At 44.0% G+C, this 23,861-nt stretch overlaps 3 protein-coding genes across 3 annotated transcripts; 1 reads left to right on the top strand and 2 right to left on the bottom strand.

The window, feature by feature from the left end:
• Nucleotides 1-345: 345 nt before the first annotated feature.
• IDH1 (isocitrate dehydrogenase (NADP(+)) 1) lies at nucleotides 346-12,720 on the top strand. The gene is made up of 8 exons (XM_009899067.2): nucleotides 346-495; nucleotides 2,061-2,352; nucleotides 3,656-3,761; nucleotides 7,078-7,255; nucleotides 7,730-7,881; nucleotides 9,559-9,699; nucleotides 10,435-10,597; nucleotides 11,087-12,720. The coding sequence occupies exons 1-8, from the start codon at nucleotides 374-376 to the stop codon at nucleotides 11,175-11,177; spliced, it is 1,245 nt and encodes a 414-aa protein (XP_009897369.1). The 5' UTR covers nucleotides 346-373; the 3' UTR covers nucleotides 11,178-12,720.
• A 1,087-nt stretch (nucleotides 12,721-13,807) lies between these two features.
• On the bottom strand, nucleotides 13,808-17,004 carry LOC128897919 (shugoshin 1-like). The gene is made up of 3 exons (XM_054168401.1): nucleotides 16,313-17,004; nucleotides 14,865-14,985; nucleotides 13,808-14,032 (listed from the first exon to the last, which is right to left on the bottom strand). The coding sequence occupies exons 1-3, from the start codon at nucleotides 16,893-16,895 to the stop codon at nucleotides 13,840-13,842; spliced, it is 897 nt and encodes a 298-aa protein (XP_054024376.1). The 5' UTR covers nucleotides 16,896-17,004; the 3' UTR covers nucleotides 13,808-13,839.
• SGO2 (shugoshin 2) lies at nucleotides 16,966-23,043 on the bottom strand. Its single transcript, XM_009899098.2, has 7 exons — nucleotides 22,906-23,043; nucleotides 21,893-22,068; nucleotides 20,519-20,581; nucleotides 19,847-19,941; nucleotides 18,839-19,098; nucleotides 17,051-18,280; nucleotides 16,966-16,976 (listed from the first exon to the last, which is right to left on the bottom strand). The coding sequence occupies exons 1-7, from the start codon at nucleotides 22,985-22,987 to the stop codon at nucleotides 16,966-16,968; spliced, it is 1,917 nt and encodes a 638-aa protein (XP_009897400.2). The 5' UTR covers nucleotides 22,988-23,043.
• Between the last annotated feature and the right edge of the window lie 818 nt (nucleotides 23,044-23,861).

Here is a 23,861-nt window from a genome sequence, read left to right as displayed (position 1 = left end):
AAATCTAAAAATAAACAGTGCTGATCTGTTTATGTGGAATTTGGGGAAGAGTTTAATCATGCTTTCAAATTCTTTCATACAACCATAATCAAAGCTTATGCTCTTAGAACGCATGTCCCTAAATCTCAGATATTAACCCTTATTTTCAGCCTTGGATAGATGTCTCTAGGAGCTGGGACTTTAAGAAAAATACCATTTAGCATGAAACTAGGGATAAGATGTGATTATTTTCAAGACTTTTAGGAAAGCTTTCCTGTGTGCTGTTAATATCTTCCTTCTAGTGGTCTTGTTAAAATGCAGCATACATGTATTAGTGATGTGTTGACAGTTTTTGAACTTGGGTTGTGATTTCTTATGTCTATTACAGCTTAAGATGTCTAAAAAAATTCATGGAGGCTCTGTTGTGGAGATGCAAGGAGATGAAATGACACGGGTCATCTGGGAACTAATTAAAGAAAAGCTGATTTTTCCATATGTAGATCTGGATTTGCACAGGTAATGGCTTTTATGACACACAGACACTTTGTACTGCAATTTGCATGTGTGATTAGGAATTGATCATGTTTTATTTAGCACCAAGAGATTCATAGCATGAGACTAACTAGCCCTTTGTTGTAGTGATAAAGTTCCCAGCAGACTCCCCTGGTTAACTTACCAAAGGGCCTTCTCACTAAATACTCAAGAAAACGTGGGGTCACGGTGAATGTATTTTATTAGTCTGTTGGCAGATCCTCTGGAGTTTCTCACAAATAAGCAGTGAATGCTTAATTGTGAGTTAGGCTTTTTTTTTTTGTGTGCTGTGCCTCTGAAGTCAGTCACTGACATGGTTTGCATTTTTATCTCTTCTATCTTGACTTTTGAGGACATGGCAGTCTGCATGACTTCTAAGCAATTAGAAACATGGAGTGTTTTGGCCACTCCTTGACATGAAACATAGCATCTGTGGATTCCAAGAGGGATTATGGCTTCTTGTCATCTCTGTTTGAGGATCAGCCAGAGGGCAAAAGAGTGGTTGTAGGACACAGACCCTGATGTCCTGTAAACCTGAGCTCTGCTGCTGGCAGTATGAGCTAACTATTGCAATTACAAGCCCAGGCTGTGCTCCTACACACTTCTGGAAAAAAACAAATAGTAGCAGCTGGTATGGCAAAAGGGACATGAACAGGACCTGGTTAAGTAGAATAAATAATCTCTTCCCTTTCTAGCCACAGAGAATCATTAGAGAAGTATCCAGCTCCATTGCTCCTAGGCACGTGGACAGAGGTCTTCAAAGATATCTGTCATTCTTAAACCTGCAAGTCTGACCTCTTTCCCGTTCTTCTGGAGTCATTTTCTTGCTGGTGTTGAGAACTCGAGCTAACAGGACCCCTGCATCATAGTGAATGCATGCAGTCTGAAGAGTGCCCCTTTTCAAAGAGCAAGGAAAGTAGGGAAAGCAGACCCCTGGCTGAGGCAGCACAATGGCTAGATTCATGTACAGCTGGCTGTGCTTCAGGGCTGTCCCATGCTGGGCACCCGTTGTTCTCTTACAAGCTGTTAAAACAGTGTGGGAAATGTGCTTCCTCTGACTGAGAATATTGGCCTGTTTGCTGCCAGACCAGGATTGTGGGTCCATTGTCAAAGCATTTTTTGATCTGAAGCCTAGTGTAGCTTCATAAACTCAGTATATGAAAGGAGCCAGAATCCCTGGCACAAGTGGTTTGAGATAAAGGCCCGTATTCCTCTGGGGATTGTACTGTTTCATACCATTATAATCCTAGACTGCAAGCTTGCATTGCCAGGAAGCTTAGAAGGGAAGGCAGAAGAAATACTGGCCAAGTCCCATGATGGCAGAGTGCCTGAGTTGTAAGTTAAAGCTGTCCTTTCTCCTACCACTCCCAGCAGCAGAAGTATCAGTGTATATGTTATTCCACTCCAGAAGCATTTGCAGTAGAAGAGGGATAACTTCAGTTACGGTAGACACCCGAAACTATATTTGGGCATATATAGGACCTTTTATCTCATGCTGCCCAGGACACAAATGTCCTGGGCAGTTCTGACCATCTGTAGATTTGTTACAGCTATGACTTGGGCATTGAGCATCGTGATGCTACAAATGATAAAGTAACTGTGGAAGCTGCTGAAGCAATAAAGAAGTACAATGTTGGGATAAAGTGTGCAACCATCACTCCTGATGAGAAGAGAGTGGAGGAGTTCAAGTTGAAGCAGATGTGGAAGTCTCCCAATGGGACAATTAGAAACATCCTAGGTGGCACTGTCTTCAGGGAGGCTATTATCTGCAAGAACATTCCCCGATTGGTGTCTGGATGGGTGAAACCCATTGTCATCGGCCGTCATGCTTACGGGGATCAAGTGAGTTGCTTCAGTGCTTACCCTTCTCTTTATCTCAACAGGCTTAGTTCTGGCTAATGTAGCGCTACAAATATTTAGAGACATCCCTGTGCTTCTGCTATCCCTGGTACTCCAGCCAGGAGAGGGTACTTGCCCGCACTTTGTACAGCACCCAACAAAGTACAGGAGAGCCTGGTTCACGCATCTCTTCACTAGACGGTTTATAATGCTGTGTGAACTGCATTAAAAGGCTCTCCTGCCAGAGGTAGTACAAGGCCGTGGAAAGCCCTGGCATAGCATTCAGTGTAGCAGCCTTTGGGCAGCCCAGAAGAATCAAAGAAACTGTCTTCTGTGGTAGTAATATGCCATGAAGCAGTCAAACATGACAACAGAAAGATTTCCTAGAAGACTTAGATACCTAAAATAGATAAATGCACAGATTGAAGGCAACTCATAAGATCAGTTGGGGTGGAAAGGTTAAAGAATAAATTTCCAAGAGGAGAATTGCAGAGCCCTGACACTACAAAAGAATGGGCTTCAGCATCCTGAAGAGTACTGAATAATTGAGGAGGTCAAAATAAAAATAGGATACAATGGACTAAGGGAGAGGATTGAAACCCTGCCAAAGTATGAGATTAAACTGAAAGGAATAATATAGGAACATGTAAAGGACATATGATTAAGACACTTCCCTAACTTCAGAACAGCTTAGGGCTAGGATTTGTTCAATAGGAGTGAAAGTATATGATAAATGATGATTTTCAAGGAAATGTAAGCTTAAATAGTATTGTTCAGGACAGTTGGGAAGATAAGACACATTTTAAAAAATTGAAGTACAATTTGGGTCTTCTTTAGAGTCTTTGTAGCTCAGGAGTAAAATGTGTACCCATTTACAGAACTCAAAGAACTTTTGAGCACCTTTGTTAAGGTGCTACCTGATTCTCCCTTATTTGTGATGTTAGTAGTTGTGATATGAATGGCATTTTTTGAGGCAGGAAGAGGAGCCTTTCTACTCACAGATCACACACTTTTAAACTTCAGTGCACCTGCAAAAATTTCTTAGCTTTCCCTTAGACAGCAGGATCCCTTTTGAAACAGGCAGACTCTTGACTACTTGTCTTTCTACTCTCTATTAAAATAATCCAGTGACCACATGGCTGAATAAACAGAGCACGTTCAATGGGATTTTTGGTAAACTGTTCATGCTATCCTGCACCCTGCCCTCCTCCATGCAGATTGTCTTCTATGGGTCTGTTCTCCTGATAGCTCAAATCATCATGGCAACTTTTTATTGTTGGTTTGTTTGTTGTTGTTTTTTTAACAGTACAGAGCAACTGATTTTGTGGTACCTGGGCCTGGAAAAGTAGAGATGACCTACACTCCAGGAGATGGTGGCAAACCAGTCACGTATCTGGTCCATAACTTTGAAAGTAGGTATTATCCTAAGCTGTGATTAAAACTTATGGTTTTGGTTGAATTCAACCTTGAAGTATCAGTCAGATCTGTTTGGTAAAATATGATGTGAGGTGGAGTGGGGGAGAATGTCAGGGCCGCCTTTTCTCTAAGAAGTACTGAAAGTTACTTGAAATCTTCTTGGGATCAAAGAGGTAGATCAAACACACAGTCGTACAAGACTGGCCTCCTGTTATGCTTGTGTGATGACTCTCATAGCAGCATGTATGATTTTTGCTCTGATCAGAGACAGACTTGCTATTTAAACAGATCTATGGGGAGATGTATTTGAGAACTATTTGGTTATAATTCTTTCTATTTTTAGCTTGTCTCACTGGACTCTATATACCTTTTACAGTTTGTACCCTTCTTCATTAAGCAGTCTTTCTTCTTTTTTTCAAATGAGAATTGGCACTTACTCTGTAAGGTGAAAAGGAGATTTGACAAGTATGCTTCTGGCTGTGTAGGCTCTAACTGTTCTAACAGCTGCAGTCCCAAAAGTATTGATGTCCTTCCCAGCAATATTGCTGTGCTCATTGTAGACATTGCTAGGCTCAGGAGAAGGAGTCCTGATAATGCTAAGCTTTGTTGCCTGAAAACAATTGCAAACACATTGCTAGAACCCTGGTGTTAGAAAACATCACACAAGTTATGTCTCTTGCCTATTAGTGATCACAGGGTTCAGGATCTGAAGCCTTATGGTGACCTGTGTATGGGAGTATGCAATGTTTTGTTTCTAGCTAATAAAACCTAATACACCCATGTAAACCTCAGAATTCTAGTTTGTATGCAGATGGCTTGGCAAACCTGTACCAAAACTGCCATAGGATCGTTCTTGGCAATGATTTATCTGGCATTCTTGCACACAGAAACCTCTTCTATCTCTTGTTGCACAGCCTTTCATGCGGAGTTCACTTGCTTTACTGCCACTCCTAATCTGCTTCCACTTGATGAAATGGTGAGCTGGTATTGGAGATGTCTGGCAGTTCCAGCTGCCACTCTGTTTCCCTGCTCTGTGTTGCATCAGCAAGCAGAAAGCAAGGAAGTGCAAAGATGGCAGATTACTGCTGTTGCTCTGGGGGAACTCTGCTCCCCATAGATATGATGGCACAACAGTTAGAACAAGCTTCCTTTGCTTTGTGAAGCTATTGCTAATATGTTCAGTCTTGACACTGAATGAAGAGATTTTTAGTAGGCAGTAGGATTGTATGGTTGAAACATCATTGGTTTTTTTTACCTCTATGCATTCATAGCTTTCATCCAGAAACTTAAGAAATCACTGCTCCAGCAGACACAGTCTCTGTAGCTGACCAAACCCTATTCTGTGCTTGTCTTGCTAATGGAGGCAGGAGGGTCCTTTAACTGGTAGGAACAGGAATTTCATTCTTTGCCAATGCTAACTGTAAAAGACCTTGCTGTCTTGTCGAGCAGATAAGCCTCCCCTGGCTTCCCCTCTTCATTCTGCACGCATGTCTGTACACTAAACAACTGTCTGGAAGTAAGGACAACTTGATATTGTGAAAAGGTATTTTCATAAATAAATAAAAATAATAATCCCCCAAAACATTTAGGGTGTTTCCAGAGTAAAGATCCCTGATAAAGGCACTGTGCGGCCAGCTAGAGAGGTGGTGGTAGTGAGGTGCTTCAAATTAAGAACATGGTATCTACTTTTCACTAGAAACACAAAGAGCTGTGCTCTGAAGATGACAGAGCTTTTTTGTGAAGCCCTACTTTGACCCACAATCAGCCTCTCCCATGATCTGAATGCTGCTCTCCCCAAGGTGAGCTGGGCTGTAAGTTTAAGATGCTTATATTCAGGCTGCTAACACATCCAAATCATGTGAGTTTTGAAAGTTCCACAGAACCTTCTCAGGACTTCCTCTTGCATCCAGATGACTGGCGTGTTCTTCCCACAACTTGCTGGAAGTCAGCCTGAGCAAATGAAACAAAGCTGCAGGATAGGTCAGACACATCCTAAAAAGTTGCAGGAATGCAAGAATGCAGAGGGACCTTGACAGGCTGGACAGATAGGCAGAGTCCAATGGCATGAGATTTAACACATCCAAGTGCCGGGTTCTGCACATTGGCTACAGCAACCCCATGCAGTGCTACAGGCTGGGGTCAGAGTGGCTGGAGAGTGGCCAGGCAGAGAGGGACCTGGGGGTACTGGTTGATGGTAGGCTGAACATGAGCCTGTAGTGTGCCCAGGTGGCCAAGAGGGCTAATGGCATCCTGACCTGTATCAGGAACAGTGTGGCCAGCAGGAGCAGGGAAGTCATTGTGCCCCTGCACTCAGCACTGGTTAGGCCACACCTTGAGTCCTCTGTCCAGTTCTGGCCCCCTCAGTTTAGGAAGGATGTTGACTTGCTGGAGTGTGTCCAGAGAAGGGCAACAAAGTTGGGGAGGGGTGTGGAGCACAAGCCCTATGAGGAGAGGCTGAGGGAGCTGGGGTTGCTTAGCCTGGAGAAGAGGAGGCTCAGGGGAGGCCTTATTGCTTTCTAGAACTACCTGAAGGGAGGTTGTAGACAGTTGGGGGCTGGTCTCTTCTCCCAGGCAACCAGCACCAGAACAAGAGGACACAGTCTTAAGCTGTGCCAGGGAAGGTTCAAACTGGATGTTAGGAGAAATTCTTCACAGAGAGAGTGATTGCCCATTGGAATGGGCTGCCCGAGGAGTTGGTGGAGTCACCATCACTGGAGGCATTTAGGAGGAGACTTGATAGGGTGCTTGGTTGCATGGTTTAGTTGATTAGGTAGTGTTGGATGATGGGTTGGATGCGATGATCTTTAAGGTCTCTTCCAACCTGGTTTATTCTGTTCTATTCATGTGGGGACTTGCTTAACTGAGCTAGGCAAAGTTGCCCCTGACTGCTGGAGGTTAGTTCTGCAGTGCAGTCAAAGCCTAAAATAGGAGCCATCCCACTTCTAGCTTGACTGAGAGTCCTGCTACAAACTGTTGCCTGCTCCTTTGATAGAAAAGTGCTCTGTATTAGTTATCTACCTAGTAGGAGTTCAAGCATACTTGGCCCTATTACAATTCTTCTGTTTAAGCTGGATTAGGAAGAAACTTCTTAGGAGTATTAGATCACAGTATTATATTAAGATGTACCTAGCTGTAAAACAACCCACTGTCCTATACATGCATCACAGAACTGCTGGAGCTTTGAACTGATAGTGCAAAGTGAATCTTCTGAGGGAACCTGCCTACCTGCCAGAGTATGCTGCGGGGAGACTGACAGATCCTGAGCCAAAACTAAATCTGTTTGATTCTTACCTATTCTCCCTCCCCTAACAGGCTGTGGTGGTGTAGCCATGGGAATGTACAATCTTGACCAGTCTATTAAGGATTTTGCCCACAGTTCCTTCCAAATGGCACTGTCTAAAGGCTGGCCTCTCTACATGAGCACCAAGAACACCATCCTGAAGCGATATGATGGCCGCTTCAAAGACATCTTCCAAGAGATATATGACAGGTAACTAGGATAATTGGATTATTCCTAATGCAGTGTAGAAGTCTACAGCAGCAGGAACATCTTCAGCCTTGTGAGCTGCTACAGTTAATTCAGCACTTCCAGAGATTCAGCAGAACTGAGGGAGCCACTTGCCTTCCCTGTCAGTCTTCCTTGTCCTGCAGAACAGAGTACTTAATGTTAAAAGCTCAGCTGAATATGGCTTTGGTGTTCATCTCTCCTAAGAGTCACAGGTTCTTTATGTGCTTCTCTATGATTCTGAAGCAGACTTGCAGTTGTTTAGCAAAGCAAGCAAGGAGAAAAAAAAAAAAAAGAGTAAAGGAGATTGATGTTTCTTAAGTTGTTGCTTTGTTGGGTTTTTTGTTGGTTTTTTTTGTACTCTGTCTATACATCTCACTACGCACAATTACTTGCACAAACTCTGCAACCCCTGTTTTTCTATCTACAAGACAAGATGTTCTCATTTTTGTTTTCTAGAGAATACAAATCCCAGTTTGAAGCCAAAAAGATCTGGTATGAGCATAGGCTCATTGATGATATGGTTGCTCAGGCCCTCAAATCAGAAGGAGGCTTTGTCTGGGCCTGCAAGAACTATGACGGAGATGTGCAATCCGACTCTGTTGCACAAGGTATGTTTCCTCTGCTACACTGAAGCAGGTTTAGAAGCAGTTTCTTGTGACTCTCTTCCATATTGCATGTCATGGCTCAGGAAGTGATGTTTGGTCTCAGAACTTGCATTTCAAACCTATGGTCAGTCATGGAGATAACCAGGCAGACAAAGAATTTCTGATTTCACTTTTACCAGAGAGCCCATTGAATGTAGACTATGTAGTTGCTCTTCTTTAATAGATGATAGTTCCTACCAACATAATAACTGATAAGGCTTTCCATTCTAATGCAAGGTATCCAGGCAGATGGGATTCTGTCACCGACAGCTTGAGTTAATCCAGCTAGTGCTGAGCCTGCTGTCAGGTGCTCTACAGATAAAAAAACCTTCATCAGGACTTAAAGCTACCTTTCAGGTATAAATAGAGGTTGATATGTTTGACTGTACAGATCCTTGGTGCTTGATCAAAATACTATATAACCTAGGCAGGCTGGAGAAGTGGCTTAAGTGAGCCTCAAGAGGTTCAATAAGGCAATTGCACCTGGACTGGGGCAATCCTCATTATCAGTACAGGCTGGGAGATAACGAGATTAAGAGCAGCCCTGCAAAAAATCCCTTGAGTGTACTGATGAGAAGCTACACTAGAGCAGGGTAGATTTATGTTGAACATTAGGAGGAAGCTCTTTCTGGTGAGGGTAGTGAAATACTGGAACAGGTTGCCCAGAGAGATGGTGGAGGCCCTATCCCTGGAGACATTCAAGGTCAAACTTGATTGGGCCTTGAGCAACCTGATCTATTTAACGATGTCCCTGCTCATTGTGAGGGGGTTGGACGAGGTGACCTTTGGGGGTCCCTTTGATGCATTCTATAATTCTAAGCTGCCTGGTGACAAAAAAAAAAAAAAAAAAAAAAAAAAAAAAAAAAAAGAAGAATCAGAAACCCACAGGACAAGATGTGTTGGTTTATGTAATATGCTCTTTATAAAGGAGTACCAGTGAACTGTCTCCCACAGAGTGAGGATGTGTGTTGGACTGCTGAACAAAGAAGCTTTCAAAGATAAAAATCTCTGAAACCTACAGGGTCAGAGGTGATGTGAATGTCTGGTTTTGACAACTTGTGATTCCTTTCAGTAGAGCAGATGTTCTTGATATGAAATAGGTTTCTTTCCTATGAGCCTATGGGGAAGATAGCAATTGGCAGACCAACACTGCTTCTTTAGAATAGAATAAACCAGGTTGGAAGAGACCTTCAAGATCATCGTGTCCAACCTATCATCCAACACTACCCAATCAACTAAACCATGGAACCAAGCATCCTGTCAAGCCTTGCCCTGAACACCCCCAGCAACAGCGACCCCACCACCTCCTCAGGCAGCCCATTCCAGTGGGCAATCACTGGAATCTTTGTTCTCATATCACACCTTTTCAGTAAAAATCTGTACAGCAAGTTAGGTGAGAATACCAATTTCTTAGAAGTGGTACAGAATGTCTGCATATCTTTATCTCATGGCTCAGCAGCACCTTCTGTTCAGGTCAGCTGTTGTTATGGCATGTCAGGACTAGCCAGTCAGTTGCAGCAGTGCTGCTATTTGGCAATACTGGCGTCAAGTCTGGGAGGGTGTTAGGGGGATGGTAGGATGGTTTGAATTTAAAGGGACTCCAAAGAAGACACTAAACTTTTAAAATTGTGTATTTTGTAGGCTACGGCTCTCTGGGGATGATGACCAGTGTGCTGATCTGCCCTGATGGCAAGACTGTTGAATCGGAAGCTGCTCATGGTACAGTTACTCGTCACTACCGCATGCACCAGAAAGGCCAGGAAACTTCCACTAACCCCATTGGTGAGCTGCTTTTTACTGCCCTCTGGAGCAATTTCTAAACATGAAGGGACAGGTTTGGGGTAAGAACATCCGCATCCTTTCTGCAGAGAATTGCACCACTGAGTGGTGAAACTGGTAAATCATAACACATTTTTCTTTTATGGAGACAGCTTCAGCCCGGAGCAAAACCAGACCTGGAATGGAGTGAGCAATAAGTTAGACCTAACCTAGCCTTTGAAATGTGCTTTCACTCCTCAGGAAACAATGGGTTTACAGCCGCAGTAGCCTGAAGGAGTAGGTTGATTGGTGTTTTGGGTTTTTTCACTCCCTTCCCTGATGTTCCAAAAGACCCAGCCACCACCCAAGGTGTGTACATGTTTAAAGTAGTTCACCTAGCATAGGACTTGAGGGAAAGAAGCCTCTACAATTGCGTAGGGACCAGAGTATAATGTAATAGCAAGATGATGATGCACCCTTCTATCATAAGGACGACTTTGTAACCACAGAGTCCTACCTCCAGTCATTCTTCTTGATTTTGGCAGAAACAAAATAAGATAAAATGGCCAGCGCAAAGAGATTACTGGAGGCAGCAAGTAGTTTCTGGGGTTTGCTTTTCTTTAGATAAGTGTTCTCCCATACCAAATTTTCTGTTTTGAGTTTTATTAACGCTAGAAAATAAACTGTCATATTGAACAGTAGTTATAACAGTGTACAGGTAGTTCTAGAAGGTCAGAGTAATCTAGTGTTCTCTCTCAGCCTCCATCTTTGCATGGACACGAGGACTTGCTCACAGAGCTAAGCTGGACAACAACACTAGCCTTAAGACCTTTGCAGCTGCCCTGGAAGACGTCTGCATTGAGACCATTGAATCTGGCTTCATGACAAAGGACCTTGCTGCTTGTATCAAAGGCCTACCTAAGTAAGTGAAGTAATGAGCTGTGCTTGGATGAAGCTGTTTTACTTGATGTTTCTGAACAGCATTTCCTGGAAAGTTTAATATGGTGAGGAATTGCTGGAGTCTGGTCACAGAACAGGGCTCATCTGTACCCAGTGACACAGAAACAGAACATGAGACACTCAACACCTGCCCCAAGTAGTTTAGTCTGCATTGCTCTGTACCTGCTATTGCACCAGGGAAGGAACTGCAAACATTTGTCTTATGACAGGCTGGCTACTTTGGCCAGATCCTGCCCTGTCCATTTGTTAGGGTGGAGACCTACTTCACTGCAAAATACTACCAGACTTCCTCTTTGAAGCCTTTTGGGAAAAACATCAGGCTGATGAGTAGGAGATAACTCTGTTGGGTTTAAAGGCAATACTTAATAGTTCTTTGAATGGCCTTCCCCTGGTTTGATCATTTGAGTGTCTTTACAACTAACATCTGTCTTGTTTTCTTTCCCCTGCTCAGTGTCACACGCTCTGACTACCTGAACACCTTTGAGTTCATGGACAAGCTTGCTGAAAACTTGAAGGTGAAGCTGGCCTCTCTGCCTAAATAAGACATGGGTTCTATGCAAGCTCTACTAATCAAGCATCTCCCACTTACACCAGAGCTTAAGTGGCACTCTGTCCCACTCGGCTGTGTAACATTTCAAATAGTAGTAAAAAATGAACATGTATGCTGTTTTAAATGTTTAAAAGACCATGTTTTCTTAAACCCGTTGAGCTGCTGGGCTAGGCCTTACTTTTGCTAAGCAGATGAATGTGATAGATTTCAGGCTCAATGTGGATCTGGATTTCTAATGTCATTTGTAGCAGACCTGATGTTTCTCTCCATGACTGTTATGTTTCTTTTCTCTGTTAGACTGTAAGCCAGTCTGTATCACAGCTCTGGTCAAACAAGTGATGACTTACTGTCCAACAGACCTTAGAAATCAGGACCATCCTCAGTTCTCCAGTACTGTCCACAGAGTGTAAGTGAGCTCACAGGGCTATGCCAGCTCTACTGCAGCACCTCTCTTACTCAATTTATCTTTCTGTTCTAACTGGAGCATAGTAGCCTGATTTGGTCCTATTGCTACAGTCATTGCTGTAGCATTTGAGAAGCACTTAGTAAATGCTGGAAACAAGCCCTATAGGCTAAGAGCCTAACAAAGCTATGCTGCACTGTCTAAATGCAGGCCATGCATTTACCCCATAATTTATAAAGGTGCAAATTTTTTCACTTTTCTCCAGTTGTCTGGGCTATTACTTATCTTCCCTGTTGTGATACAGCAAGCCAGGTTATGACTTTGAAAAATATTCCATCCATGGTTTTGTGTTTGGGGCTTTTTAAAAGAATATTTTCGGTCAGACTAAAATAAAAGCCAAATAATGTTCTTTGTGGCTCTCCTTCGTGTGATTAGCATATATGGGGAAACTCTGCCTCAGAGATTCCAGTACCTGTCAGTACCATCCAGTATAGGCTGGGACTGACTGTTGGAATCTCTCCTTTCTTAAGAGTTTTAATTTGTCCTGTTGTATGTCAAGATGTGTTCTATAGTATAGTGGTAAGCATCAGTTAGTACACAAGGATTTAATGGTAACGCTTCCACTGAAGTTTTGTTTTAGAACTAATACAACTCAAACTGATGTATCAAACAGCAAGGATCAGAAACTGGTTTTGCAGGAGACAAACTCTCACCCTGCAGCTGAGTTGCTGTAAGTGTTGGTTAGAACAGAAATACCATCTTGGACTAGATCGGCTAGTATTAACATTTGTTTTGGCATGAAGATGTGTTCAAAATGCAGCTCTGCAGCTGTCACTGTGCCTTCAATATGAATGAACATGGTAGTCTACTGTTCTGTTATTAACACAAGCATGTAAAGCTCAAAGTCCCATTGTTAACCTATAGAAGCAACAGAAACAATCATCAGGACAACTGGAGATTTTGTGTTTCTGCCTGGCCTCTGATATTTATGGTGCTACAGTCAGGTCCTACTCTAGCAGTACCTCTAACACATTCCTTGTTCTTTACTGGCTCCTACCCCACTTCTGGAGTTAAGGGAAAGCCTGGTACCTTTCAGGAAACGGAATAAATTTTAAAATCATGTGCTTTGTGTTGGTGACTTAATCATATAGCTTAAATGTAAGCAATGTAGTAGCATTTACCTGACTGCAGGTCAGGTGTTTTCTCTGCACTATTTTCCCTCTGTGCTAAGGAAGTTTCCATCTTCTGGAGGATGCTGCAGAGTACAGCAAGACCCAATCTACCCTCATGACCTGATAGATGTTGCTGAAGTACTGAGCAAAGAGGAACACTGGACTTTGCAATGGGAAAAACATCAGTAAGTGTGGGCAAAAGAAGTGTCCCTGTTTTTACTACTCATGCAATCACTTCTTCCTACCCCTTTCTCCAACACTTAATATCAATAACCTCCAATGTTAAACACCAGTATACATTAAAAATGCAAGTGGTAGAGGCCAGGGGATGTTCAGTCTGCAGTGAAAAAGAGCACAGGATTTCCTGAACCACAGTTGTCTGCTTCATAGTATAGCAGCTGCTTCAGAAGGCCCTTGGCCAGGCACCCTGTAGCTCCCACTACCAGAAACAGCCCTTTGCACTAACACTTCCAGCAGACCCCCAACAAAGTTTTCTTTGACACTGATGGAGTTGGATGTTGGTGTCTGTGTCCTGGGTATTGCATTCTTGGGACTGGTGAAAGGCACTTACCTGACCTTGCTCCCTTCCAGCACAGCAGAGCTCCCAACTTTGAGGGCTGTCGAAGGCTTCAGCCATCAACCCTAAATATGACTTCTCCGTGGATTGCTTTACCTGCACAGAAGCCACCTTTTACAAGATGTAATGCTAGGCTGCATGGTCAGCATATCAATCCTGCTTACTGTCAAACCCTGGGCTGCTGAAACCCTTTCATACCCTTTCAGCAGTCCTTCTGTGTATCTGCAATGCAAGATCAGCCCTCCAGGCTTGCACAGGGCCAGGAGAGGATGGGCAGAACTGTCTGTGGTGGCACAAACACTTGGGCACAAAGGCTTTGCAGACAGGCACCGCAACATTTAAAGGTGTAAAGGGGCAGAGCAGCAAGTAAGTGACAAATTTTTAATATTGTTCAGATAGGAGACTTTATTTATATTTCAAATAAAAAGTAAGCTATGCAAAATGCTGGATTCTAGCAAAGATGTACAAGCCACTAGGATCTTGGGGTTTGCCTTCTGAATCACTATTTTACTTCTGGTTCTGTGTCTCTGCCTGTTGCTGTTTGCTTGCCTGTCTTGACACTGGGACATTCTTTCAGGGAGCCATTGTTTCCAGTCTTCTTGGTTGTTTCCTTGGCTTTGGCAGTTTTGCTTTTTTTGTAGATAGGTGAGCAGAGGAACGCCGTATTTGTAAATGGATCACCCCGCCTCAGTTTACTGTGGAAACAAAAGAAGTAGATTGAACCATCAAGAGATTTCTTGACTAAGTGTATGATTTCAGTCTCTAAAGTTTCTGGGTTTATTGAGAACCCTCTCTCGGACCAAGTGATACCATTTTTGTCCAGTACGAGAACAGCTCTACCAGTAGAGAGTATCATCTAATCCTGTATAACCAGCTCCTCACAGAAAGTTCAAACTGTGACACTTTTCACGGGAAAAAAACATAGCATTACCTAGTAGCATAATGAAGTCATCATTTTAGGGGTTAAATGGTTCTGTACAGTAGCCATTGGATGTACTGAAACTACACTTTCTCAGAGAAAAGATGCAGATACTTGTTTAAGTACTCACACCTGCCAGAGAAATTTGAATCAGAATATAGCCTGATCAGAGGGGAGAACTCAAAGCCTAGCATTTCCTTCATTGTAATCTGATTAAAATGGAAGTATTGCTTAGTTGTATAAAACTTAAGATGGAATGGCACAAGTGAAACCAGGGTTTTCACTTAGCTGTATTAATTTAGCCTGTACTTTATCCTCATAATAAACACTTATTAGCACTGAAGTACCATAGATGCAGTCTGGTAAGAGATGTGCTCTTTGCAGTGAGGGAAATAATTCCTTTGGTACCTTGTTACTAGGAGCCTGCACACGTGTCTGTGCTAATGCAGAATTTTGGCTTAACCGCACTGTGGCAGAAGAGGAGGGTCCCAGAAACAGGAAGGGTAAGAGGAACCTGAAGTAACAGAGGGTCCAGTCCTGGCACATGAGCACAGAGCAGGGCTTGCAGCATGGGAATAGTCATGGGAAGGAATATTTTAAAGTCCAACCTGTTGAGTTTTGGCTCTGCGTAACAGCCTGGGTCCTGTCTCTTCCTGGCTGAACGCCTTGCCACTTCTGAGCTGGAAGAGAGGGTCCTGGTATTGGTCAAGTTCTGTAGGGGCCTCATCTCTGCAAAGGGAAGCATTTGGACATAAGTTGAACAAAGTGTTTCCAGATCATTTCCTGATATGCTAAGAAATAGAGAAATAGCTGCCAAATAGAGAAGGGCTCCATTACCAGGCTTCTCTGAACACTGTACAGTCCTGAATCCAATCATGTTCCCTTTATACTCAAAGGTCAGCTCATGAATCAAATTAGGTTCTTTACTGAAAAAATACTGCTAGTATCATTAGACCCTGGTGTAGTAGAAAAACAATACAAAAATGATAGTTGATAGTTCTAGATCTTACAACTTGGGAGAACAGAAGCTTAGGGCACCCTATGAGACTTCCAGCAAAGCGCAGGACCCTGTCAGTGGTTGCTGTAGCTTTCAAAGTTGGCCAAGAGGGGGAGGGCAGAACTTCCTCTCTCTCTAGAAAGCACAGGTCACTCTTCCTATAACAGACCTGTTTGTGTACAGCTACAAGAAGAAAAAAACTCCACAAAACAACTCTATTTTATACAGCATCCAGTAACAGCAAGTTCCCAAGACATCTCAGCTCAACTGCTGTATTACCTGCCAAGGGTTACACCCTCCAAGTCCTTTTCAAAAACAAAATACAACCAAGAGCATGTAGGTAGGTAGCTCCTGATGAATATCCATTGAAGATACCACCTTCAGTTACTTAAGCAAGTCTGAAACTTTGCAGCACTAACCATCCTGGACCAAAAATCTGCCATCTTCATCATATTCTGTGCCCCAGTAATGCTGCCTATGGTAGACAGGGCCAGCATCAAATTACAATTTTTAATTGCTTAAATAACTGATTTTCTAAGTTTTTAGGCATGCCCTGTAGATAGCAGGAGTGGTAAACCAGGACTTCCAGCACGTGCTCCTAGTCTTCCCAATATCTGCACATAGAATCATAGAATCAATAAGGTTGGAAGAGACCTCAAAGAGCACCAAGTCCAGCCTGTCACCCAAGACCTCGTGACTACTAAACCATGGCACTAAGTGCCACATCCAGTCTCCTCCTGAACACCTCCAGTGACGGTGACTCCACCACCTCCCTGGGCAGCCCATTCTAACAGCTAACAACTCTCTCTGTGAAGAACTTTCTTCTCGCCTCAAGCCTAAACTTCACCTGGCACAGCTCGAGACTGAGAAACACTAATAAACTAGAAGCAAAGGCAGCCACAGAAATGACTGAGCAGCACAAGTGGAAGCATAAATGGTATACTGGACACTGATGTTTAACTCTGAAGAAAGAGGAGGGGAAGGGAAGATATAATGGTTTATGAATGGATTTTTGGCACTTACCCCTAACCTGGGTCCCGTCCCTAGCCTACCACCTACCAGGTTCCTGTGAAGGTGGGTTCTGAGAACTTGACTCAGCTTGGTTTCTTTCCTCAGGTGTCTCTGCAGTCTTTTCTTTAAATAGCAGGGAGTTTTCCAACCAAACAGAGGATTTCTCTGGCATTTCCAAAACAGGGTTTCTGTTGCCATCAGCACTTGAGCTCTTGGAAACTGGTACATCTGTAGGACTGGAGTTGACAGGCAAAGTTGCAGGACAGGTCACAGGAGAGGATTCAGGACTGTGTGAAAGATCCATATGGTTATTGGTTAGCGACATCTCAGCTATCTGCTCCTTCAAGAAGGCATCTGGCACAGACAGTAGATCTGTAATGCAGGAAAACTGCCCCCTCAGAGCATTTTGCTTGGATGCACGTTCTGCTGAAGTTCCAATGAGAGCCTTGGCACCATCGCTTTGTCTGGCCAGAGAATCAGCCTCTGGAGGTCTAGAGGTGCTCCTTTTCTTCTGAGACTTTAGTCTGGGACAAGCCTCTTTTTCTGAAGCACTCTTCTCCTTGGCAACTTCAGTTTGCCCCTCTGCTTCAAGGACCCCTCTCTGTTCTTTACTCCTCTGAGCAGCTACCATCTTGCGAACTCTGGGGATTTTGCTAGCTTTGCTCCCAGAAATAGACCTGGTAGGTAAAATTTCACCCCCTTCAAATTCTGTCTGGACACAACCCAAATTTCCTGCAAAATCCGAAGGATGGATAATACAAGTTTTCCTGCTACATATAAGATTACCGGATGAATCCTTTGTGCTCTTCTTAACTACTTCTCCAACATCTGTACATGGCCCCAAAACAACTTCTTTGTCAGGAAAAGCAATTGCAGTGATCACAGCAGACTTCTTCCTGCTTGTCTGGCTTATTTTAGGCTGTTCTTCAGCTTCGGCCTCTGGTATTTTCACAGTGTTTAACAGATTCTCCTCATCACAGCAATTGCTTTGCCTAATTACTCTAGTTTTTCTGTTGATTCTCTGTCTGATGCTCTTTTTGCTCATACTTGAATCCTCTTGTAAAACACAAGCACTTGAGGTCTCCTTCATCAACAGAAGTGAATTCTGTACACTGAAATCATCTGAAGAAACTTTGTGACTTGAGAAAGTACAAACTGGGCTCTTTGACAAGCTCTCCATGCTTTGGATCTCAAAGATGGCTTTCTTCTTACCCTGTTCCAGTAAGTCACCACTTCCAGGACTGTGCAGCTGTGCTGGATTCACCACATGGGTTCTTCTGAGATCTTGAAATTTATCAAGAGAGCAGGAATGCTGCTCCACATCAAAGCCTCTATTATTCCTATTGAAAGCCCCCACGCAAGCCTTCTTTCTCATCTTAGAAACTTCAGATTCACTACAACACGTTGGAACTTTGGGCTGAAGAAACTGCTTTGCATTTTGAACACTCTCTTCAACTTGAGGTATATCAGAACTACTTTCTGCATTGGTTTTAATTGCATTTGTTTTCTTTTTTCCTGTGATTGCCTTTTTAATGGCTGTTTTCTCAACAGTTTTACCTTTGCTTTCAGCCTTTACGTGAACAAATTCAGGGACTTGGCTGTAGCTGGGGTCCATTTCAACACTACAGTCAGTTTCTTTAGCCTGAGGCTGATCACAGAAAATCTCTTTACTCAAAGATTTTGTATGAGGAATAACAGCGGTTTCAGTAAGTGAAACCAGGGAGCTGTGAGATGTCAGCTGTGGCTGTGTGTTGCTTGTGCTGGAGCTGCTGCTGTCCCTTGTGATACTCCACTGAGCTGCCTGAGTGGAACTGACATGTGAGAAGATATCCGCACCAGATGATGGAGTACTTGTTGCAAAAAGGGTAGAACGCTTTCTCCTCTGAGTAACATGCCCTTGTGAGAGACGATCCAAGAATTGGTTTGCCATCTCTTCACCCTCATATGAAAAAGGATGACTTTCCCAGGCATGTGCTGGCAAATTGTTGGGATTTTGTTGAGTGGCACACAAGGCCTCTGTCAAAAAGAAATAAACAAATTTTAAGTTTGAGAAATGTAGCAGACAAATACCAGCTCTCCCCATACCACTAAAAGCTGTGCTCCAAACTGTCAGAGCATAGAAAAAGCATGATTTGGTCTCTACAGGGACTCCCTAAACTTACTGTGTAGCATAATTGCTCAGTTGGCTTCCCTCCGAAGCAAGATCCCTTAATAAAACCTGATATTTTGAAATGCACATAATCTGTATGAGTGATACTATTTTTATGTCAAATCCATAAGGAATAGAACCTAGTGCACCTAGTCAGATTTTGTACCTTCAGATGTTTCTGAAAATCTTATATCATCTCAGTGGCTATACTCAGAAAGCTACATATCCCCACCGAGACATCCCATTCTGGTATACACCCTACTCTAGTGATGCCAGGGTCACTGAAGCACACAGTTCATAACAGTTATTAGGAGCTGCTGGAGTGATGGTTAGAAGCTAACTGAAGCTATGGCACTGCACCCATTCATTTCTGAACATAGACACACAAATTCATAACCCAAGAACAGCAAAAGATGCAAATTTACCTCCAAAGATGTGAGACTCAAGAAGAACTTCTTGTGCTTCCATTGCTTCAGCTGGCTTCTTCCCGTTGTCCTCCTGGTGAGACTGAGGTTTCCCAGCAGGCAAAACGTCTTTGGAGGCAACAGGTACAGTTTCTGGGGACTCATTAGAAGCAGGTCTCTGAAGATGTTGTGAGGATATCTGTACTTCTGTGGAGTGGCTACCTTGCTGTTTTGAATCACATACCTTGGAAATGGGCACCCTCATTGGCATCACTGCAGCCCTGGTGGGAAGAAATAACAGCAATGGAGCATGTTCCATACCTCTAACATATCCCAGGATCTAGCAGAATAGCTACAGCTTTCACCTCCATCGAGAGTTGCTGAAACACCAAAATAAAGGCTTGAAGTACTGAAGAAACAACACTGCCCAGCTGGGACAGACTTCCCATTTTTGTGCAGGCACAGCTCATAAAGAAAGCACACCACTGTAGGTGTTGTGGAGAGGAGCAGGAGAAATATACACTGAGACAAGAAGGAAGTAAGGCCTTCTCAACACCCAAATTATGAGCACAGGTTCACCTTGCTGTGGAAGGCCACCACAGCTGCTTGAAAGTATGTGTGGGGAGCTCCAAGGGGTTCTGTGTGTTCAAGGGGGGACTACACAGAGAAGAAACAAAACCCCAAATACATTTTCAGAGATCTAGCTCCGACTGACCTTCTTTACAAGACACAAGTTTACATTATACAAGTAGATGACTATTAAGCATTTATATGTAACAAAGCCATCTATAGCCCTCCCTCAAAGAAATCCTGCACTACTTATCGGCTACAAAGGAAAGACTGCCTACAACCAATGTGCTTTCAAACAAAGGGCAAAGGAACAGTTTATGCACAGAGTTTGCATTAGTCATGGCTTAGATAAGAAAAGACATCCCTCATAAAATAAACATCTAGGCACATACATAAAAGAGAAAGTTGAACATACAGAAATTCAGGACAACCTTAGTGATAATGGATGTTAAGACTCACCTCACAAGCTGACCGTCTGCAATATCATTTGCCCAGCTATCTTCAGTCAGGCTGCTCTTCTGGCCATTAGAGAAGGATGTAGAACTTGCACAGAACTGGAAAGCGAAGAAATGGAAGGGTATTTTAAAGCTCTGTGCAGCCTCCTGAACAAAATGTCAGAAGCTCAGTTTTACCCAGGGAAAGTATGTCAAATACTGCTAATGACCATCTATTTAAAATTGCACAAATTATGGAATAACTTGCAGTAGAGTCAGATTCTGTCTCCACAATCTTAAGGATGAAGTTAAATAAGATCAGATAATTTGAGACAAGTTTTCCCACCTACCCATGAGAAAGAACATATGGAAAGTGTCCTATTCCCATCTCAAGTTGCCATGGCAACACCTTAAAAAGTGAAATTGAAAAGGAGTCACAACCTGTCATAGCAGAAGACCCTATTGGCCAATACAGCCAATGACTGAAAGAAAGCCTGTTTAAAACTGCAGTCTTTCCTATAGAAAAGCTTACCCTGGAAATCATTTATACCAATCTAAAAATGATAATGCAGCTAGCACAGTTCAAGCAAGCAAAGAAAATCACTTGAAGCATCAAACACTGAAGTGAGGAAGAAACACCAAGAAAGAGACAGAGACGAAGCCCCCTTCCCAGAGCAGAGTGCTTCCCATGATTTACCTCAGGCAGCTGGGCAGTCCTAACTGCGGCTGCAATATTTTCAACTTCATTCAAGGCATTTTCCTATATTGAGGTAACAGAGAGAAAACAGAGAGTCATTAAATCAAAACACCTATTTTAACAAGAGTGCTGGTAGCTGGAGCAAAACATGTTCTGGGGACAAGACAGCTTGTCAGAAAGAATAAGCAAACAAATGACTACATCAGTGGACAAGGGAAGAGCTATGGATGTCACCCATCTGGACTTGTGTAAAGCCTTTGATATGGTCCCTCACAACATCCTTCTCTCTAAACTGAAGACATAGAGTTGATAGGTGGACTGTTCAGTAGATAAGGAATTGACTCTTCAGTAAATAAAGGTCTTATCCAGTCATCAAAGGCTCAATGTCCAGATGGAAATCAGCAAAAAGTGGCATCCCTCAGAAGTCCATAGCAGGAGCAGTGCTATTTAATATCTTTATCAATGACACAGGCAATGGGCTTGAGTGCACCCTCAGCAAGTCTGCAGGTGACACCAAGATGAGTGGGTACAGTTGACACCTGAGGAACCAGATGCCATTCAGAAGGACAGCCTTGAGAACTGGGCCTGTGGGCACCTTATGAGGTTCAACAAGGCCAAGTGCAAGATCCTGCACTTGAGCTGAGGCAATCTGCAGTATAAATAGTGTGAAGGATGAGAGATTGAGAGCAGCCCTGCAGAAAAGGATTTGAGAGTACTGGTGGATGAAAAGCTGGACAAAAGCTGACAACATGCACTTGCAGCCCAGAAAAATCAACTATATTCTGGGCTGCATAAAACAAAGGACTTGTTAGAGTGGGTCCACGAGAGTGCCAAAAAATGATCAGAAGGATGGAGCACCTCTCTTATGAGCACAGGCTGAGAGAGTTGGGATTGTTCAGCCTAGAGAAGAAAAGGCCACAGAAGACATTATGGCTGCCTTTCAGTACTTAAAAGTGGGCCTATGAGAAAACCTGGGCCAATCTTTTTAGCAGGCCCTGTTGCAACAGGACAAGGAGTAATGGTTTTAAACTACCAAAGGGTAGATTAGACTAGATACAACAAAGAAATTTTGTACAAGGAGGGTGGTGAAACACTGGAACAGGTTTCCAACAAAAGAGGTAGATGTCCCATCTCTGGAAACATTGAAGGTCAGGTTGGACAGGGCTCTGATCAACTTGATCTGGTTAAATATGTCCTTGCTCACTGCTGGGTGTTGGGACTAAATGACCTCTAAAGGTGCCTTCAAACCCAAAACTTTCTACAATTTTTCACATGCAGAGACTAGGCACAATCAGTGACAGCTCGCTCCTCCCAAGGTGCTGCATACCTTGCCCACCGCCCCTTCCCATGCCAGCCACACTGTTAGTGCCATACCAGGAGGGAGAGTCTGTGCCGCAGCACAGCATTCTGGAAGTGGCACTGCTCCATCTCCTTCTGTAAGATGGCCTTGTCCTGGGTGAGCCGCTGTGCATTGGCTTTCTCCGCATTAAGGGCCAGAGCCAATGCTTTATTGTTGTGTTTTAGGGAGACTTTAATAGTGGAGGAGTTGTCTGTAAGGGATACAGAAGTATCACACACAATCAGCATCAAAGTCTCATCCATGCCTCTTCCAAGAATAGCCTCTCTCAGACTTCACAACTCAATAGCCCTCACACAAAGTTAGCAGTGTAATTCCTTTCATCAACAGAAGTCTCCAGAGACTAGCAGGAAAATGTTCCCATAAAAACCTGCAACACTTCAGACAGACACCCTCTCTATCCTCATGAGAGTCATGATCAGTTAGCAAGCTGCTGCTTCAGTTCCTAAGAAACAGTTGAGTGGTTCAGGTGCTGAGTTTACAAAAGATATGCTTCTAACGTTGAACAAGTCACCTTATAGCTCTGAGACTTCATCCTCATCCAAAACAAGAGAGAAAAACTTACTCTCCTTTGTAGTAACCCCTGAGCAGATTTAGATCCATGTTTCTCAATTTCAAAAGAAAGTAACAAAAATACCTAACTTTTTCAAGGTCATCCAAATTATCCCATAAACTATCATTGCTCTCTTTTCCCCATGAAAACATGACTCTGGCTTGGTTACCCATTGCCCAAAGACAGCTGTCTTCATGACATCTGAGATGGAACCAAGAAGCCTGTGATGCACCCAGATGAAGCTCCAAACTACATTAAACCTGTATGTCACAGATACCTCAGACACCTTTAGGCACTGAACACTAATTTTCAGGGTAGAGAGTTCACTAGAAACCCACAGGCAGAGCAGCAGCTGTTACCATGTAACCTCTGCGTAAGAACTGCTGCCCATCACCACCATGGACACTGTCAAAGGCACAGTTACAAGCCAATTTAGCAGACAGCCTCTGCACGCACTGCAAGACAAAATACACTCACTAATTATCTTAGTTTTTATTTTCGATGCAAGCGAAGCATTCAACTTCGCAGTCCTGAGGGCACCCTTTTTCTTCTCCCGCATCCGCTCTCTTGTACTCAGGCTGAAGAAGGATGTTTCGGAAGCCTCGCAAGATGCCATAGCTGGAGAAAGAGAACCCGAGCAGAGTTAGCAGCCCTACTGTGCCTTTCATCATGTATTTGCCGGCCAAGACTTAACAATATCCCCGGGAAGCATACCTGCGGCCTCCCCTCCACCCCGCCGCTGCACTGGCCCCGCAGGCTCAGCACCGCCACACTTCGCCTCGACCTGCTCGCAGGCTCGACGGCCCCCAGGGGCCTTTGCAGCCCCTCCACTGCCTCAGCAGGGAGGGGATCTCACCTGCATGCGGGGCGGCGAACCCCACCGGACGTTGGGCGGCTGCCCCTCGCCGCGGCCGTAGAGGGAGAGAAACGACAAGAAACACTTCCCGCCAGTGGAAATTGAGTACAACCGAAACGGCGGGCAGCCCGCCCTTCGCTTGGCCCCGCCCCGCGGGACGGTGGCCGCCTTGGTCTGAGGGGTAAAAGAAAGATGAGAGCTGGTACGCGCAAATTTTCTGTCCCCAGTGCGGGAATGGGGAATGTGACTTCCCCTGTCCGTCAGGGCACGGCTGGGCGTGTGTGTGCGGAGAGCCCGCCGCCGCCGCGCTGTAGGGTCAGCCCGCATCGCCATTTTGCGCCGCCACGTCGGCTTGGGCTGGGCTGAGCCCAGCTGCCGCTCCTGGGAGGGAGCCCGCCGCCCTCACGGAGAAATCCCGAAATGCTATCTTCCCAGTCACCGGCCGCCTTCCGGGCTAATGGCGCCTACTTCTGAGGGCATGCTTGTGAGGCCCTGCTGCCACACGTTGCCCCGGGCACACAGAACGAAAACGCTCCTGAAACGCCTCAGACAAGTCCGAGGGTTCTTCTGAAGGATA

The sequence above is a fragment of the Dryobates pubescens genome, chromosome 2 (assembly GCF_014839835.1).
Source record: "Dryobates pubescens isolate bDryPub1 chromosome 2, bDryPub1.pri, whole genome shotgun sequence".
NCBI classification, from domain to species: domain Eukaryota; kingdom Metazoa; phylum Chordata; class Aves; order Piciformes; family Picidae; genus Dryobates; species Dryobates pubescens.
This window is presented reverse-complemented; position numbering and strand designations above follow the sequence as displayed.

What these genes read in the sequence shown, in the direction of transcription:
- IDH1 (XM_009899067.2), top strand. Translation starts at nt 374, where the DNA reads ATGTCTAAAAAAATTCATGGAGGCTCTGTTGTGGAGATGCAAGGAGAT. An exon ending in GTAGATCTGGATTTGCACAG is followed by an intron (nt 496 to 2,060) that starts GTAATGGCTTTT and finishes GATTTGTTACAG; the next exon opens with CTATGACTTGGGCATTGAGC. An exon ending in TCTGGTCCATAACTTTGAAA is followed by an intron (nt 3,762 to 7,077) that starts GTAGGTATTATC and finishes CTCCCCTAACAG; the next exon opens with GCTGTGGTGGTGTAGCCATG.
- LOC128897919 (XM_054168401.1), bottom strand. Translation starts at nt 16,895, where the DNA reads ATGGTAGCTGCTCAGAGGAGTAAAGAACAGAGAGGGGTCCTTGAAGCA. An exon ending in CCCACCTTCACAGGAACCTG is followed by an intron (nt 14,986 to 16,312) that starts GTAGGTGGTAGG and finishes TTCCCTTTGCAG; the next exon opens with AGATGAGGCCCCTACAGAAC. An exon ending in GCAGAGCCAAAACTCAACAG is followed by an intron (nt 14,033 to 14,864) that starts GTTGGACTTTAA and finishes TTGTTTCCACAG; the next exon opens with TAAACTGAGGCGGGGTGATC.
- SGO2 (XM_009899098.2), bottom strand. Translation starts at nt 22,987, where the DNA reads ATGCGGGAGAAGAAAAAGGGTGCCCTCAGGACTGCGAAGTTGAATGCT. An exon ending in GGCACAGACTCTCCCTCCTG is followed by an intron (nt 20,582 to 21,892) that starts GTATGGCACTAA and finishes ACCTCAATATAG; the next exon opens with GAAAATGCCTTGAATGAAGT. An exon ending in GCAGACGGTCAGCTTGTGAG is followed by an intron (nt 19,099 to 19,846) that starts GTGAGTCTTAAC and finishes TCTTCCCACCAG; the next exon opens with GGCTGCAGTGATGCCAATGA.